Source organism: Manis pentadactyla, chromosome 7, assembly GCF_030020395.1.
Source record: "Manis pentadactyla isolate mManPen7 chromosome 7, mManPen7.hap1, whole genome shotgun sequence".
In the NCBI taxonomy this organism is placed as follows: domain Eukaryota; kingdom Metazoa; phylum Chordata; class Mammalia; order Pholidota; family Manidae; genus Manis; species Manis pentadactyla.
In genome coordinates, this window is record NC_080025.1 from 26,837,639 (window position 1) to 26,855,705 (window position 18,067).

An 18,067-nucleotide genomic window follows, 5' to 3' on the forward strand; every position below is an offset into this window, starting at 1 on the left:
TATGGATTCTTAAAATTGTTTCCTTCTGAGCTTATTGTGATTCTTTTGGGGGATAAAAAAAGATAAAATAGTAGAAAATTACTGTTGCTTGGTTACTTGGCTCTGAAGAGAACGGGAGAAATAATGCCCATGTCCCAGTTTAAATGAATTCAGGTAGAGAAGCCATGACAGCAATCCCTCAGCAAACATACTGTCACATTTGGCTATTCCAATTTCAATACAAATTCTAGAACTCCCAACCTGTAGAGGACCTTAAGAAATCATTTGCTCTTTCATATAGAATGACATTTAAACCATCCCAAATGGCATAGAATCTCCTCAATTTCAGAAGACCATTAGAGAAGACAATGCTAACCACGCTAATCCCTCTGACTGCCTTTCTATTTGCAGATAACTACTTCTGATCTCAAATTTTTGCCAGTTTACCTTAAGTAAAATCCTTGAACATACTCCACTGTGTAAGCCAATTTCTTCTTCTTTGGCCTCAGAGGAGCTAGAGAATACATAGCTTACTATTCAGCAATTTTTATAAATGTGAAGTTGTTAAATGTCCCTTCTGTTTATTTCTGAGGCCAAACCATGTGCTTCATTTTTTAAACTACTTTTTTCTTTACATTTTAACATTCTGTTCTCTGTCCAGCCTCTTCAAGTCTTGTTTTTACTTGCCCAGAACTGGGAAATACCTCTCAACAGGGCCACCCACACCCGTTTATTTTCTACAATCTACGTTTCTGTAGAGGTCTGTATTCTCAATACTGTGTTGGCTGCATTGAAATGCCAACTTCCTCTATGTGCCATCCTATCTGTAACCTTACTCTATGTCATTGCACCTGTTTGATTTTCTGCTTAGTGGTACCCACATACTAGTTGTGTGTTTCCTAGATTGTTTTCCAGATGTATTCCAGAAATAACCTGTTTTGAAACTTTCACATGCTGGGTCCAGTGCTAACCCCTTGACATGCATTATTTTATTTAATCCAATCGATCTATTTTATACATGAAGAAACTGCGGCTCAGAGAGGTTAGCGTTTATTCAAGATGATACACTTAGGAAGTGGTAGGGCACGGATCTGAATCTTGACAGTCTAACTCCAGTACCTACATTCTTAACTTACCCATCCATTCAATTCTAAGTTCGTATTATTTGTGCAGTAGGCTCTCAAACCAATAGAAATAGTTTGGGAGCACCATTAAAGAGCCCAGGAAAACCTGGGCTATGGTTGCCACATTTAGCAAATAAAAATACAGGATACTCAGTTAAATGTGAATTTCAGATAAATAATAATTTAAAAATATATCTCATATATTTGAGACATAATGATACTAAAAATTATTTGTTGTTTATATGAAGTTCACATTTAACTGGGCTTCCTGTATTTTATTTGGCAACCCTCAGCTGGGCAGCTCTCCAGAGCAGAAACTGGGACCTTCTTGGTAAGTTGGTATCAAAATGAGTTTTGGGCCAGTTGAAAATATCTGCTTGTAGAACTGCAGCGGCATATGGATTCTTTAAAACAATACGTCTCTATAGCACCTACCAAAAATCATGCCACATTCACAATTCCATGTTTACAAATTAGTTGTTTACTGTTTCTTCATAGATAATGGGGATAAATATTCATCTGAATATATGTTTAGGGTGATCTTGTACTCAACTTACTACGCAGGGATGTTTTATTGCTTTATATCCCGTATTCTAATATTAGCTATTGCTAAATCTCACTTTAATAAAAAGGCAAATGCAAAGACCCATTTTATTTAGCAAGACTGAAAATAAAATTAAGACATAAATTCACACCTTTAGTGTTGTCCAAAACAATTCCTCCAGCTCAAGGCAATTAATCCAGCATACCATTTACAGAGTGATTCATCTAACAAAAATTATTTCCCAGTTACTTGGGGGTGGGGGAGGTCAGTCAGTAGGCCCTCGGGGCTCTCTGGAAGTAGAATTAGTTCGACTGTTCCACCACCAGCTTTCATAGGAGCAGAACCAAAAAGGACTGGAAATACAAACACAAAGCGGTTGGCCATCGCCTCTTTTACAGAAAAACAATATAAACTGTGGCTGGAACCCTGCTGAAGAGAACTAAATAAGTAGTGGTTAAGTTCAGTCACAGAAGCTACAAGCCAAGATACATGTTATCCTCAATCAAACCGCTAAGTCAGTAAATATGACAAACTTACTTTCACTATTTATTTTTTATAAATGGTAAAGTTATCAGTGTTGAAGGAAACATGAACCCATAGAAATTGGAACAGATCATTTAGAAACTATCTTTTTTTGGATAAATTATTGCTAAAATTCTTTCAGTGGTTTTTTTCCCCCCTTCTTCAACATAATATGATCACAGAACCCTCCAAATTTGCTTTATTGGAGTCTTACAAAAACTATTAACAAACTCTGGTTTCCTTGCAAACATTCTGTCCTTAAAGTAAAAAGCGATTAAAAACAGTCCTGAATATGAATCACTTCTGTAAAGTTTAATGAGAAACATTCAACCAAGGACTTTTACTTGGAAAATCCTATAAAAACTGCATTTTACAGTTACTATTTTGATATGTTTCATTTATAAATAGCAGCCATGACTTTACTGCCTACAAAACTGCAGGCTGTCACATTTTACATGTTTAGAATTCAAATGTTTTGAGATCAGATTTTCTAATAAGTGTTAAAGAAACAAAGTCACAGAGGCAGACTGGTTAGCTGCCCCATGCTGAGGAAACAGCTGACAACCATAAAACTAATGGGTACTACAACATTTACATTTTTTGTTTATAGAAGAAGCAACATGGACATCGGGGTGGGCAGGTGCAGCAGGACGTTACTGTACTGAGACTCTTGTGCTCAAAGTATTTTTTGCAAGGGATAGGCCTTCACAGGGTGTTAGTGTTAGAGTTGAGTTGAGTTAGCTTTCGAGTTGAGAACCTGAGAAAACCATCTATTCAGACAGGCTGAGATACCCTTTCTACTTAAGCCATTGTACTGAAGCAGTGTTTTCTGAGGCCTGGGCAGCAAATCTCAGAGTAGAATTATGGAAAGGAGAGGGAGCAGACAAATGTGTAAATCAGGGATGCTGGATGTCACATATTAGGTTGCTCTTAACAAGTAGAAAATGGCACTGAAATAGGAGAAGGGTGCGTATGCCTTAATAATAGATATCCTACTTTGGTCTTGAGAGACTGACCATCTTCTGCAAGACTTCTGAGCACATTAAGATCCATCACTCCCAGGAACATTTGGCTGCTTGCACAAAAGGGAACCAGGACCAGTGGCTTGAGAATTCTTAGTCCCAGGAATTGAAACAGAGAAGGGTAACATTTGTTTTAAGAGGAGTTAATGTTTTGTTTCTTCCTAAGCAGGCTGAATGCTCCCCAAACTCCCCACAAGCCTGGTCCTATGCAGAAGCAAGCTGGCCCAACTTCTGGGGCCATATGATAAACCACAAGTCTGGGTATGGGACCCAAAAGGAGTGGGGACCTGTGCCAGAATGTATCATTTGTAGTTTCACTGAGGGAAGAGGGGTACAGTGGGAGTTTTGGGAGGGGAAAGCTAATAACAAGGCCAGATCCTAACCCAGAGCTCGTCATGGAGACACTAATATGCTTCCAAGTTAGCTCCAGATAGCTGCCCTCCACTTCAGTCTGGAACAGAATCACGGCCTACACAGGCTGCCACTCGCTCCTCCCCACGCTCCCAATTCCAGTTTCAGGACATAAGAAAACCTTTCTTTCATGTTTGCTCTTCCCCATCCCATATCTCCCAGAGAGATTCAAAATTTTCCTCATCAGCAATGAGTAAGAAAACATCAGAATGGGCGTGGGCATGGTCTGTGACTTGCACCTACATAGCTATCTCTGGAGATTTAACATTCAGTCTGACCTCGCTGTGGTCATCTCGATCCCAGATTTAAAAACGCTTGCCACTTAGCAAATGGCTCCCTTATTATCACGGTGTGAGACAAATTCCCAGCACAAGCCATGGGGATAAGACTCGGAAATATTTCGGATGAGCCTTCTTCCTCCTCTAGAGGAGGGCTTCAGTGTAGAATCTCCACAACAAAAGACACTTGATCTCAAGGAACATACATATTGCCAAGCAGGTACCGCAGTGGCTAACAGACACAATGATCCCACTTCAGCAGCTATTAAGACGCTTGAAGTACTTTTCCTGTCTTCTTGATGCTGAGTGGAGCCAAAGAACAGATGGAGAAGCAAAAAGCAAATCACAGAATAGGTGAAAAGATTTAGAAAGAATTGTGTGGTGGTGACCAAACCCTGACTCTGGAAATTAGTCAGAAAGCACCACTCGTTAAACCCTGGACAAGGAGGGTAGTGTATAGAAAAGCTTGCAAACCCTAGCACCAGTTCTCCCCCCGAGGAATCAAGAAAGCATGCCCGTAACCTAACACGTACACACTGACAAAAACACCAGGAAAGCCAAATGGCCCCTGCAGACATTTCTCCACAACTCTGAGGCCAACTGACAAACACATTCGCTCAGCTGCTGAGCCTCACCCACAAAGCATCTCTCAACTTGGAGGCCAGGGGTGAGAAAACTGGACTGTATTTCCCAAGTAAGGGAAATCAAGTCACTTGGAGGCAACACACTATATTTGTCCCACTCCTTAGTGATGGAATCCCTAATTATCACAGCTTCAAAGGGCTAAAATCAGTGTCTGGAGGTCAAAGGTCAACCCCACCATTTACAAATCTTAACAGAAGTCATATAACCCACTTACCTGAATAAAACCCTCAATCATCAAACTCTGCCCCTCTTCCCAGGAAGGGGAATAGATTTTGGTCCATTTCTTCTTTTCTCATGACAGTACGTGGAGGAGAGTCACAGAAGGTAGTGGGGGAGGGAGAGGCATCTTGGTTCATCATTAAAAAATAAAGATCTCTTTATGTGTCATGTGAGGTTGTTTACAAAGTCTTCAGTTCTCCTCAGGGTCTGCCTCCAGTGGCTCATCTTCTAAGTCAAAACTCAGCTTGTCAGTTAGCCCCTCAAACTGCTTTCCCAGAGTGCCTGCAGAGTCCACAAACATGTCAGGGATGTCTTTGCCAAAGTAAATCTTGCTGTTGGAGGCAATGGCCTTGTACTTCATCAGCTGCAGATACTCAGGGGTCAGCTTCAGCTGTAGGCAAGAAAGTGCAGAGGACTTGGGGGAGCCTGGCCAGAGAACGCTGAGGGGGCACCCCTTCACTTCTCACACAGAACGGGCTCTGTCCAAGAAGAGTATCCTCTCTACTGTCCCTGGCCTCCTGTTCTATCAGGAACAGAGAGCACTAAGAGATCAAGGTCAGAGCTGCTAGTTTTAGGAGTTTCCATGTTTAACACAAAAATAATCTTCTGTTGAGGCCCTGCTAGGAAGAGGGAGGTACTCATCACCCCCCCAACAAAAGTCACCACCTCTGGCCACGAGGGGCTTTGGGTGGTAGGAGTCACCCACCCCGGTAACTCTCACATGACACAGGCCCAACCCAAATACACCTTCTCCTCCCGGGCGGCCCTGGGCCTTACCTTATTTGCCTCAGCTATCTTCATAGCTGTGTAGCACTCTGCATCGGCCTTTGCCTTCTCCCGGGCCAGAAACGCGGCATCTGCAGGGTGGAGTGCAGTGAATGAGGTGCAGAGTCACTTCCCCCCGGTTGGCCTCTGTGACCTGGGGAGACTCTTTTCCCTTTGTGCTTTGGTTTTCTCATCCATGAAATGGGGAAAGGCACTTTTTTCTATTTCCCAAGTTGTGAAAATGACCTGAGGTGACAAAGCACTGCATTGGCACCCGTGGGCACCAGTGAGGCCATTCTGCTGCCAGGCCTGTGCAGCACCTTCTTTGACACTATCGTCTAACAAAGCACTGCTGTCCAGAGACGCCTCCCAGGTCCCCAGGCTACCCCTCTGGTCACTCACGTGTGGGAGGAGGGGTGGGACCCCGCTTCAATTTCCAGTTTCAGAGCTCAGTCACCTCCTCCCTCCTGTGCTACAGGGTAAAGGCAAGAAGATGCCAAAAAAGGCTCTGAATTCAGCCAGAGGCAGATCCACCCTAAAACCCAATACCATAAACACAAATAGCTGTCCCTATTCAGCTTCCTTTCCTTTTTATTTCTATCAATCACTTCAAAAAAGGTTCTAATGAAGTGTAAGTGACTAAGCTGGCACAATGCTAAGAGAATTATATGCCATGGTCTAGATGAACAAGTTTGGATTAAGACCTGTTTAAATTTCTACTGGGCGAACTATGTATTTCCTTAATCTGCTGAGACTGGCTTTCTGTCAAGCTGATGCACAAGTTTTGCTATTTACTTCCTGGCCTTGGGAATGTGCCAGGCTCACGTGAGTACTACTTGTAGAGAAAGGCCTGCCTGGAGGGTGGGTTCTTTGCTGGGGGAGTGAGGGGGCTGTAGTCTGGCCAACTCAGCTGGCCTTAGCACCTGATGACATGTACTTATAAGAAATAAAAATGTGTTCTTTGCTAAGAGCTCCCTAACGAGAAGCCACTGATCTGTGAAATCCTAGCTGGCTCCTCAATGGATCCCTGCAAAGCCTGACAAGCTCCATGAGTATAAGTGGACACGGAACTTTGTAGCCTGAAGCTGGACCTTGAGGTCCTATTTTTGTCCTAGAATTTGCTTGATGTAAGGCACCATGTGAAGGAAAAGGCAGGTGGTGGGAATGAGGTGAGGGCTTAAGGGGCACAGAACTGAAGGTGAATGATATTCAGAAAAGCCAGCAAAGGAAACCCTTCTCCCCAGCTCCACTGCTGGTGCTGAATAGGCGTCTTCTTCACGCTTGGCTTATTATCTCCAGGGACCCTGAGGGCATTCCTAGACGCCAGGCTGTGACATTCGCCGGCTTCTGAGGCCCGAGGGACAGAGCACTGCTGTTCTGGCCCAGCCGCTTAGGTGACTTCCAAGGCTGAGGCGCCCACTAGACAGTGACCTCCAAGGTAGTAGGACTATGAGATTCCCCTTTCTTACGCTGAACATCACACACCTACTGGCCCTCAATTAACATTTGTGGAATGAATGAATGAATGAATGCTCTCTGAAGTAGAAAACTGATGCCAGCCTGGCCCAAATCGCCCCAAAACTCCAGCCAAAGCACAGAGAAAAAGTGATGTTCTGAAGAAATCCTGTTATTTTAGGACCCAAATCAAAGAGCAAAGGAAGTTACTCTCCACAGAGCGGGGTCTGAGGAAAACTCAGGCTCACCTTCAATTTCTGAAATCTTCTTCTCAGTCTCCTTCTCCATCACCTTCTGTCCATAGGTGATTTCTGCAACCTGAGCCACTTTTTCCGCCTCTGTGTCAATGAAGTTGAGGAAAAGGCTCAGAGTTGTTATTTTAAAAGTTTGACTAAATCTTGCCTTTCACCTGCTCGGCGTCCTGGATGCATGAGGGTGGTAGGGTCAGGCAGGGCACCCCAGAGGGCGGCCCTGGGAGGCACGTGGGCAGGGATGGGTGCACCAGTACCACCACCTCAGGACTGGACAGTACCTGGGGAGACCCGGGCCCAAGGAAGGGAAGTCATTCCTCTGACAGAAGTGAAGAAAAGCTCTAAGCTCTCTCCTTAGTCACAAGGGCATTTCTCCCAGAGGAGTATTTTAAGAGGTAATGTAGGCTCTGGAAAGTTTCCTCCTGCCTCTTCATTTTAGGAAGGGTTTGCTGTTAATACTCTAGGGTAGTGGTTGAGAACCCAGGTTTTGGAGCGGAGTTCCTAGATGTGAAGCCCACTTCCATCACTTGCCATGTGACCTCAGGAATGCTGTTAACCTCTCTGCGCTTCAGCTCAGCAAATGAAGTTAATGATAGTGCCTGCCGCACCTTGGTGGCTGTGAGTTGATTCACACATTACTGCTTAGGAAAGTGCATGGCTCATAGTGCTTGCCATTGTTACTATGAGCTAAGAATTAATAGGAAGGGCGCCTTTCCTTTAAGTGACATGTGGAAACTCAAAACTCATTCTCCCTAGCCATGATCTGACAGCTTCAGCTTTGCTTCCAGGAGTAGAGATGCCACTCCTGCGTGTGGCAAGGGCCTGGAAGATGCCGGAGTCTGACTGTACCTGAGGCTTCCCCACATCTTCCCCCCATCCCCAGCCTGGCTGCCCTGAAAGGGGGCCACAGAACCACAGTCAGACCGATGAGGGCCTTCTTCCGCTCTGTCTCGGCCTCCTTCTCCACCACCTTCTGCTTCTGCGCCGCAATGAGCAGCTTTGTCTTCTCGCTTTCCCTGGAAGGGAAAAAAGTGGGCGGCTGTGGGCTTGCTGTGGAAAAGCTTCTGAGGAACTGCACTGTCCCCTGAAGAAGCCAAACTGTCCTGCTGAGAAGGGGCCAACTATGGTTTCCTACTCTCTCCTGGAAGGCTGCTCACTGTCCCAGGTAAAAGGGGATCTGGTGCAGACAGTGGCATGGTTCTCCTTGTCCTCCAAAATAACCCGTAATTTACTTCAATAAAATGGGCCATCCTGCCTGCTCAATCGCCCTGGCCTCTGGGCCTCCTGGGCATGAGCCACGAAGCACAAGCAAGGCTCCCTGGCCCTCTTAAAGCATCGCTGCTCCAAGGTGCTCTTCCCAGGGCTCAGTCACAGCTATACGCCTGCTCTATCTTCTAGTGCACCGGACTGTGACAAATACTCCAGAAGGGGACTAAGAGCCTGGCAAAGCCTTGGTTAGCTCTGGGGTGTAGTGTGGTAGGGAGTGGGAAAGAGTGGTGCTGGTCATTTAGGCAGAGTGTAAACTCACATCAACTCGTAGTTTCTGCGGATCGCCTCAGGTATATTGGGCTTTGTCACCCGCACAGCCTGGAGGAGGACAGAAATAGCACCTGATGGGAAGGGGACAGTGGTGAGGGACAGCGCCCTCTGGTCCTGGATCTCCCTGAACAAAAGGACATCCCCTGGAGGAGGGGATGCACCTTCCTCAGGGGGCTCCCGCCACAGCAATGCTTACTTGGATGACAAGCCCGGGAGCCATGGAGGTCAGATCCTGTTGCAAAGCCAGTTTGAGATTTTCATCAATCTGATCTGGAATCAAGAAAGACAGAAAAAGGAGTTGTTACATTTTCTAGGCAGGGGTGGAGGGAATTCCAGGGATGGAATACAAGCTAAAACACCAGCTCAGGAATGCACCTGATTGGTAAAAGGTCTTTCCAAGGAGGAGTGCTTACCAGGGCCCAGAAATCTAGAGATCTCCTACAAGACTTTGAAAGCAACATGTCCTCTGCAAAAGCTCGATGTCACAGTATCCTTCCCCTGTGGCCTCAAGATAAAATCACCCAGGTTGTTAAAAATATCAACCTTACCCAAAAGGGAATGGGTCTTTAAAAAGAAAAAGAACAAACAACAATTCTATCCGATTTTTTGAGCCAGGCAGCAGCCTTTCCCTAGGCAACTGCAACAAGAGAAAGCAGAAGCCAGTTCTCAGGAAGAAGGAAGGTGGAATGGCTACGTTAGGTATCTTGGAAAGAGCCAAGCACATTAAATCCAGTAATTTTAGAAGTTTCTCAAAGAAAAACAAACTCTGACGTCAAAGAAAGCCCCAAGGAAGACTATTTCCATTAGGAACTCCATCAAATAACATAAGAGGAAAGTAAAATTTACAGTTCTGGAAACCAGCCCAAGTCTTTTGATGTGTTGTTTGCTTTGGTCCTGATTCCTTTGTCTGGAATTCACATGTGAGCCATTTCACAGACAGTGTAGGAAAAGCCATAACCAATTCCCCCTCTGGCTGGGATCCCAGAACAGCAGCACCAAGGCTGCTTTCTCCGGCCCACAAGCTCCTCAACAGGATCCTGGAAGGGCCCGGGACACGGACTCCACAAACCAGGCTGGGCCATCTGGACGGAATCATCTCCCTCACTGTCAGCTGCCATCTGCTTTAGGTGGCCATTCCTGGTCACCTGTGTCCAAACAGGAGACGGTGAGAAATGGCAAGTCTAGACACCCAAACAGAGGCCTGTGGAGGTTCAGTGATGTGCTCAAGCACAGCTTTTTTCAGAGGCACATAAACATTCCATGTTGTATTTTCTATTTTAAATAGGATGCCAACCAAACTTTGAGATGGCCTGTGCCCCCCTTAAGTTAACGATGACACAGTTGTTTATCAGACCGAATTATGTCTGAATCCAGGCGGCAATCTGTGGCCTGGGTCAGTAACTCTCTAGGAAACTCTGGGAGAAATATTTTGCTAGGTGAGTTATTTATTACTTAAGTGAGACTGTAATAAGTTGTTCATATATTACAGTTATGCTAATAAATGCTGATTAAGTTAAATTACTAAGTAAACACGAAGAAAGAGGCTCTTCAGGTCAACTTGTGAACAAGTATTAGATGCCACTTTTATAAAATGGGCAGAGAGGCTGCATCAGAGTAAGCAGTGGTGAGAATTATGCAGACATGTTCAAAGTCAGGGCTGTGAGTCCCAAGAGGAGGGAACAAGAGAAAAACCTTCTGTGTTTGAGGAATGGGATTAGAGACACAAGCTTCTCTTTTATGGATACAATTAGATCTGAGCAAAACAGAACTTGCTGACAAGACTGAACTGTAAGAAGAAAGTTTCAAAGCAAATACATTTTCCCAGCTCCTCTGTACAAGAAGCTATACTTTACTAAGCTATCAGGTTTACCTCTAAGACAGCAAGGTGTTTTCTAATACAAAACAATTTCATATTTTAAGTTTCTCTTCTTGGAAAGTAGAGATCTTTGTCTTTTGTTTCTTCAAATGCTTCAAAATATTCATTTAATGACACAAGTTCTAAAACAGTGAAACTAGCAAGAAACGAATGCTTTTTTATAAATTCTACAGTTTGGGGTTAAAAAATTTTAATAGCAAATTTACCTAGTTTTTCAAAAAGTATACTGAATCCAAACCAAAGAATCCAAACCTTATAAAGTGAACTTAGGTTCATTTTCTCATGCAGAGAAATTACAAGTGATTCTGATGATTTCTAAAATCTGATACACAGTATGAAAGGCTGTTTGCTTAACTAAGATCATTGGCAACACCAATGATTCCTCCTTCTATCTACTCTAAAATGTTCTCACTCAAGAGTCCTTTTTATGAAGATTCCTAGGGAAAACCAGGAATCTAGTCCTAGTATGAAGAATAGCTGAACCATCACTCACTTTTAGCACCAGCTATAGAAAGCTGGCAGCAAGCTTAGACAGAACCCTTTACCATGAAAGAGCTATAACAACTGCTGAAATGTCACCTTCCTTTGCTGCTGACATCAGGCTACACCGAGTTTGATCAGCTAAAAAGGACAAAGTATCTTAAGCATGTGGATCTTTTTAAAGTGCTTTCCTATTCATCTCTACAGGTATAGGGTATGAAAACAAACAAAAAAACTCCCAAAACACCACAAAGGTTTTAGGAACTGTAAGTGGCTATGGTTCCTGTCCCACTTTGGGAAGCAAATGTGCACCCGCCATTCCCAGCTGCCTTCTGTGGGTGCCCTGCACTTGGGTGGTGGGCGGAAGGCACTGTCAGGCGAGAGCCCTGAGAGGGAGACTGGAGCCTCCGCTGTGCCACCAACCAGCTCTGCCACTCTTTCTCTGGCCTCAGTACCTTACCTTATAACAAGGATGATGGGCCGGATAATCTCTAAGGTTCTAGAACTGATGCTGTCTTCCTTAGAGAGTGATGTTTAATTCCTCTGGTTTGCGCCAGGAGCATGTCCCTTCGTGACCAGGTCCTGAGCTCGGGATTCTGTCACACTTCCTGTCTGCCAGTCCCCACCCTACTGTGCGGGGGTTGGGGAGCAGGGCTGCTAAGGCAAGCAGTGATCCGCACAGGCTTTCTTACCAAAGAGCTCGATGTAGACCTCCTGAAGTGTGTGCACGCTGCAGAACTGGTTCAGTTCATGGTGGATCTTGTTGAAGATGAGAGCCTTGTCGTAGTCGGCAGTATAGTTCTTCACTATATCGTACACTGCGGGTGGGGAGGGAGTTCGGGGTAAGCAAAGGCAGGACTCGTTTCACAGCAACTCTTGCTGCCTGAGGTGCTGCCCCAGACCTGGGGTGGCATGCTGGGGAAGGCACGGTGGTGGTGAGGGCAGACTAAAGGGACATACCTGCGTTTGGGACCAGGAAGTTCACCACTTCAATTCTGTCAAAGTAGATCATCACACCACCACTATTGGAGGGAGAATGGACAAGGTGGTCACTAACAAGCTCTGGTACATAGTGCTGTCTCCTAGGTGATGGCACAAGGTGTGTGATGGCACAAGAGTGTGACTTGGCAGGAAAGGAGAACAGCTCAACGGACGTTGAGAGGCATGCCGGATCTCCAAGTAAGAGATCTCCCAAGAAATCACACCTCTAAAAAATACCTCCACAAAGAAAAAAGAGGAGCTTTTGGGTGCCACTAAGAAAAGAACAGTTCATGTCTTCTGAATCCATGATGCCTTTTGATTAAAGCAATCAGTGGAAGGGAAAAGACTAAGGAAGGTCAAGTTTTAAGGACTTAAAGGTCACTGTGCAATTTTATGGTCACTGTTTCTCACTTTGTCTTTATCATCACTTTAGTTCTGCACTTCCCTTTGCCCGCAAACATTTATTATTAAAAAAATTCAAACATATTGAAAAGTTGAAAGAATAGTACAGCTAACACTCATATAATACCAACACCTAAATTTAACAATTGTGAACATTTTACCTTACTGGTTGATCTACTGTTTTTTTGCTGAACATTTCAAAGTAAGCTGCAGTCATGATACTTTACCCTTAACACTACAGCAAGCACTGGTCACCTATGAATTATGACATTCTCCTACAGAGTCAAATCCCACTCCCAAATCTAAGAAAATCAACAGTAATTCCTTCCCATCTGCTAGTTCTCCATCCTTATTCCAATTTTCCCCACAGTTCTTGTTTTGGAACTGAATTGTACGTCCTCCAAAATCTGTATGTTGAAGCTCTAACCCCCAATGAGACTGCATTTGAAGACGGGACCTTCATGGAGATAATTAAGGCAAAATGAAATCATATGGGCCTTCACCCTTGAACTGGGAAAGGAAAAAAGGAGAAGACACCAGATTGCTTTCGCTTTTGCTGCAGGCACAAAGGAAAGGCCACGTGTGGACACAGCATGGAAGCCAGCCATCAGCAAGGCAGGATGAGGCTTCACCAGAGGCCAAGCTTGCTGTACTTTGAACTGCTGCAACTGTAGGAAAACAGGCTTCTGTTGCTTACGCCACCCGGTTGTTGGTATTCTGTTAGGGCAGTCTGAGAACAGTTCCCATAATGCTGTTATTTTTAACAGCATTTAAAAAGTCCCCTTTTACAGCTGTTATTTATGAACCAGGTTCTAATGAGGGTTCACCATTGCATTATTAGTGTTTTTTAAGTCTCCTTTTTGATGCAAAGCCCCTTCAAATAGGACTTTGTGGTGAGATAAGGCTAGTTCTCCGGTGGGCTGCCCCAATTCTGGATCTGCCCCAATGCTTCCCTGTGGTGGCGTTTACTTTGTTACTCTATCCCAGTTTAGACAGTCTTCATTTTTCAACTGGACCACTACAGTGGTGTTCTCTGGATTTCCTGTCCTTAAGGTCTCCCCCTACCTTTATGACATCTCCATAGTGGGTTATGCTAAAGTTACCTTCCTCTATCAACTCATTTATCTCCTAAACGCATTTAATGGATCTTCACTTACAACAGAAAAAGTCCAAAGTTCTTAGCATGGCATGCGGGGCCCTCCCACAGTTGTCTACCTTCTGTGGTTTTTCTCCACTGCATCCACCCGCTAGTCAAATCAGAACACAGGGAGCTAGGGGGCCAGGGGACTTGGTAAAACCTTTAGGAAGGGATGCCTCCCTTTTCACTGTCTCTCACTGCAGCCAGTCAGATACTCCTCCCTCTTACTTGGGCTTAACAGCTTTATTCTGGACACCTTACCTAGTCCCACAAGGTACATTCTTCACCTCGTCAGTCTGCAGCGTGGTCTAGAAATGGAGGAAACATAGCATGCTGTAAGGTGGGCATGACAAACGAAGAATCCCAGATGGTCTTGTCCTCCAATAGTACCTGGGTTGTGCTTTGCCTTTGTTAAACATGAACACTCCACCTGAGCTCCTTCCTTCCAGGGGGTGAGACAAAACCAAGCGAAGGTACCTTCCCCGGTGTCAATGTAAGCGGACCAGCAAATGAACAAGCTGAGTAGGAATGGTTTCGTGAAAAAGACCCTGGACTGGGGGGCCTAAGATCTGCCCTTACTTTTACCTCTTCCATTTACTAGCCTTGAAACAGCCTGTAATATCTGCTCAGCCCACTCTCAGCATCACTGTGAGACTCCAGTGAGAGAAAGTGCATGAATGCACTTTGAAAACCACAAAGTGCAGTAAGTGGCAGAAGAGACGTACAGGGAAAATGCTGAGGAGGTGTCCCAGGATATCTTCCTGGGTCAGTTTCAAAGTCATTCTCTCAATCTTATTCCTCTTAGCTGGATGCACTTCAAAGACGGCTGGTGTAATGTAGCCAGTCTTCAGATCTGTCATAACTAATCCTACTCCTATTTTAGATGTCAGTTCCCTTCACCAAGTTCAACTTCGCTCTTCCCCTCCCAAAATTATGTTCACATCTCTGAAGTTCAAGGAAAAACCAGCAAAACTACCGTGTTTTCTTTCCACCCATCTCGGTAGCCTGTCATTTAAAACACAGGTACACACATCCTACTTTTCCTTCTATACATTCAGAACAGATCCTTCTCTGGCTTTGTCTTACAGAGAAGAAATAATTCCCCATTGGGGCTGACGGGCCATGGCACGACCCCATTCAGCTATTTCAACAGCCCAGGAATGTTCCAGAGTAAATGGCTCATGGAACCTCATTCTTCATATATATAAAACTTGTTCTTAAATAGTTCCTTGAAAAGGTATTATATTCACTCCATGGCTATATCATTCGAAACCATCCATTAGCCAACACCCCAAACCTGCAGACACCCAACTGCACCACACAAGCCACGATACCTGTACAGATTTATATGATGTGATGAAGGGGAGCATGAGGTGGAAACCGGGGCCGCTGGTGGAGGTCAGCAGTGCACCACCTCTGCAGAGGGAGAGAGGGGTGGTCAGCTCGACAGCGGGACATGTCACCTCAGTGCTGTTTGGATCGCCTTTTTCTTAGGCCCCAGACACAGTTAATACAGAAGGACAGGTGCCAGACCCACGTCCACCGAGCCTTTCCTTCCCTCAGCTCAACCCTAATACTCTAGGAAGCCAAACGGTAACACATAAAACCATTATTCATGCTTTTTCAGGGAGAAAAACAGGCACATAGGCTACATGGAAGAAAGACAGCCGAATCCCTGGCTCTACTTAAGAGAAGTCTGTCTTACTCTGAGGGATGCTGAGTGTGGTCGTCCATTAGGGCAGTTCAGTCCGGTAAGACAGTTATCAATTAACTGCACTAATGCCAGAGTTCAGTGATATGAACAACCAAAAGCATGATTTTAAGTATGCTTTATAAGTCATTGAAATACATTTTTGGGATAGCACAGTTACCTTTCTAATCAAGTTATTTACATAGATAACATATTTAAAAGCCCTTTTTTGGGCCATATAAGCAGATGGTGGAGTGAAATAATTAAAGGGGAGAGGGGAACCCAATCAAACTTTCAGAACTTTCTATTAGCAACCCAGAAATAAGCATCATAGGGCACATAAAAGAAGGGGGTTCATAAAGAATCAAAGCAAAAATACTGGTTACACAGGTTACCAAAAGGAAAACAATCCAAGATTTATAAGTGCCTCTTTGCTTTCCACTATGAAGTCAAAGACACTAGGGAAAAAAAGAGCAATGCAATAAACAGTGACATAATGGGCTCCTAGTAAGAACCACTATTGGAGGACCTGCCTTGATTGATATATATCAACCTGCAGGCTCTTTCATTTTTCCTGAAATGTTAATTTTAAAGAGTAGGCTCAAACTAGCAGAGCAGGCTGCCTCCTCAAGTTGCCATGAAGAACGGGTACTCCAACTGCTGTTTCCGAGATGGTGTGCAAGAAACACTGGTTTCCTTTAGGTTTTTGTCTCTCTCTACATGCATTTATCAATCACCATTCATGGATCGATTTAGACTACTAAGTTTTATATATACATTTATATATGTGTGTGTGTATTCCCTTCCCTATGATCAAGGACATAAAAGTTCAATCTGAAAGACTCCCCTATTCAACAAAATACAAACACAGCTATTCTGCAAAATCAGCTAGACAGTGACTAGGAAAAGGCACTTAGCAGGCAGTTGTAAGCTTCTCCCTGTCTCTGCCTTACCTGTAATATACCCCAATATGGCCCTCTTCTATCTTGTGCACAGCCGAGAAGAGAGATGCACAAAAGAAACTGGCAGTTACAGCCACAACTGCTCCCAGCGGAGCCATCCGTGAGCGGTATCCTAGAGAAAAGATTCGGGAAAATGTGTGTGGGCCGATGTGCAGAAAAGCTGTGACAGCCTGAGCACCTCACCACGCTGGGCTCCCTGAACGTGGCTCCTATCCAGCCTCTTGTAGGATGAACACAGCATCTGCACCTTCTTCACCCTTGGTCTCAGGCAACATTCCTATTCCTTAGCTGAGGAACTATGTTCCCCACCTCATGGAAGAGGCAGTGGCTCCAGATACAGCTGGGGCCTGCGGGAGAACCAGGGTCAATTCGGGAGCGGTCAGAACACAGCCTTCTCTTCCTGTGAACGCGAATATGCTGTCACTGGAGCCACTCATGCTGGTAAGAGGGAAGAGAGGCAGCTGCAGTGTGTTGGCCCAAATTACAGAGGATGTCAAATGACAGGCGGTTGTGGCTATGTAATTCTGGTCAGAGCCTCCCAGTCCTAATTGCCTGGCATTTCAAAGGAAACCGTTATTTACTCCTTTCAGATGCTGGAGTGACAGACAGCATGCGACCAAGTTTCCTGGTAGGATTCTCTGGCCTTTCATCCACCTTCCCCGTTATTCCTTTGGCCCTAAACGGGAGAGAGCTCTGAACCAGACCGAAGCCACACTCCCTCCCGCACGCCTCACAGGTCCACAGACCGTGGTTAGAGGAGAAAGGGGGTTCCCGGGCTGGGAAGACTGGGCTCCTGGGTGTCACCGCGTTCAGAACGCGCAAAAGCCGGCATCTGAGACTCATTCCCTGAACACTGAATCATCCGGAAAAACTAGGCTAACTGACGGCAAAGCTCGCAGTCGGGCGTGCCTCGGCCCACCCGCGCCGGGCGTGGACTCTGCTGCCCGGATAACACAACTCGGGCGCGGACGTCGGCGAGGCGCTTATTTTACCGTGGCGGCCTCCAGCTACCGATCGGCAGCCGCGTCCTTTCTGCAAATGCCCTTCCCTCCCCGATGTCACGCCCGCCCCACCTCGCGCTCCTTCCCTGCTCTCTTCCGAGCGAGGGTCGCGCGTCCCAAGAACCCTGGGTAGGGGACCTCCGCTCGGTCCCTCTGCTCGCGGGGAGAGGGCGGGACAGAAAGAGGATGCTCTCTCGCTCCTGAGGGGGGCGGCTGCCGGGCCAGAAGCCTGAGAGAATGGCTGATCTGCTCCGGCCCGAAGCCAAAGGTAGGCCCAACGCGCGCGCTCAGGGGCGGGGGCCGCGTACCCAGCTGTCCCTCCAGGCGCTCCGTACTCGTCCGAATCCCCGTGCAACCGTAGAAACTGCCACACCCCTCAGCACGCTACTTCCTTCCGGCCCGTCGCTTCGATGACGCACTTAGTTCCCGCGAGAATACCACACCCCCTCCCTCAGCCCCGCCCCAGAGCTCCGAGCGGCCAGTGCTCGCAGTGGCCGCCAGTGGGCGCCCGCGATTCGATCCTGGCGGTAGGGACCTAGTCTGGGGTTTCGGGGTGGGGGCGGTGCGGAGCGCCTGGGCAGTGAGCCCGGGGAGGACGCTAGGGGCCGAGACTGCGGGTTTCACCTTCCGAGGTTTTGGCTTTGGAGTTTGCTCCGAATTCCTTTCCAAGTGAGGTCAAGCTTTTCTATTTTTTTCAGAGCGGTTACCAGCGATCTGCAGCTCTTGTAGCCCTCTGCTCGCCGCTTTCCTGTAGCCCCGCAGGATAAAACAAAGCTTTGAAAG

The 18,067-nt window shown here is 45.9% G+C and overlaps 1 protein-coding gene across 4 annotated transcripts; it reads right to left on the bottom strand.

Moving 5' to 3' along the window:
* Positions 1 to 1,735: 1,735 nt before the first annotated feature.
* ERLIN2 (ER lipid raft associated 2) lies at positions 1,736 to 17,715 on the bottom strand. 4 transcript variants are annotated; one of them, XM_036899177.2, is made up of 12 exons: positions 17,593 to 17,714; positions 16,275 to 16,395; positions 14,966 to 15,047; positions 13,893 to 13,939; positions 12,071 to 12,132; positions 11,803 to 11,928; positions 8,951 to 9,024; positions 8,744 to 8,802; positions 8,140 to 8,231; positions 7,213 to 7,302; positions 5,522 to 5,601; positions 1,736 to 5,135 (listed from the first exon to the last, which is right to left on the bottom strand). In XM_036899177.2, exons 2-12 carry the CDS (start codon positions 16,379 to 16,381, stop codon positions 4,935 to 4,937), a joined length of 1,020 nt encoding a protein of 339 aa, XP_036755072.1. In that variant the 5' UTR covers positions 16,382 to 16,395; positions 17,593 to 17,714; the 3' UTR covers positions 1,736 to 4,934. The 4 variants fall into 4 exon arrangements, with proteins under 4 accessions (XP_036755072.1, XP_036755073.1, XP_036755074.1 ...); XM_036899178.2 differs by lacking the exon at positions 17,593 to 17,714 and adding an exon at positions 17,357 to 17,488; XM_036899179.2 differs by lacking the exon at positions 17,593 to 17,714 and adding an exon at positions 16,593 to 17,130.
* Positions 17,716 to 18,067: the final 352 nt, after the last annotated feature.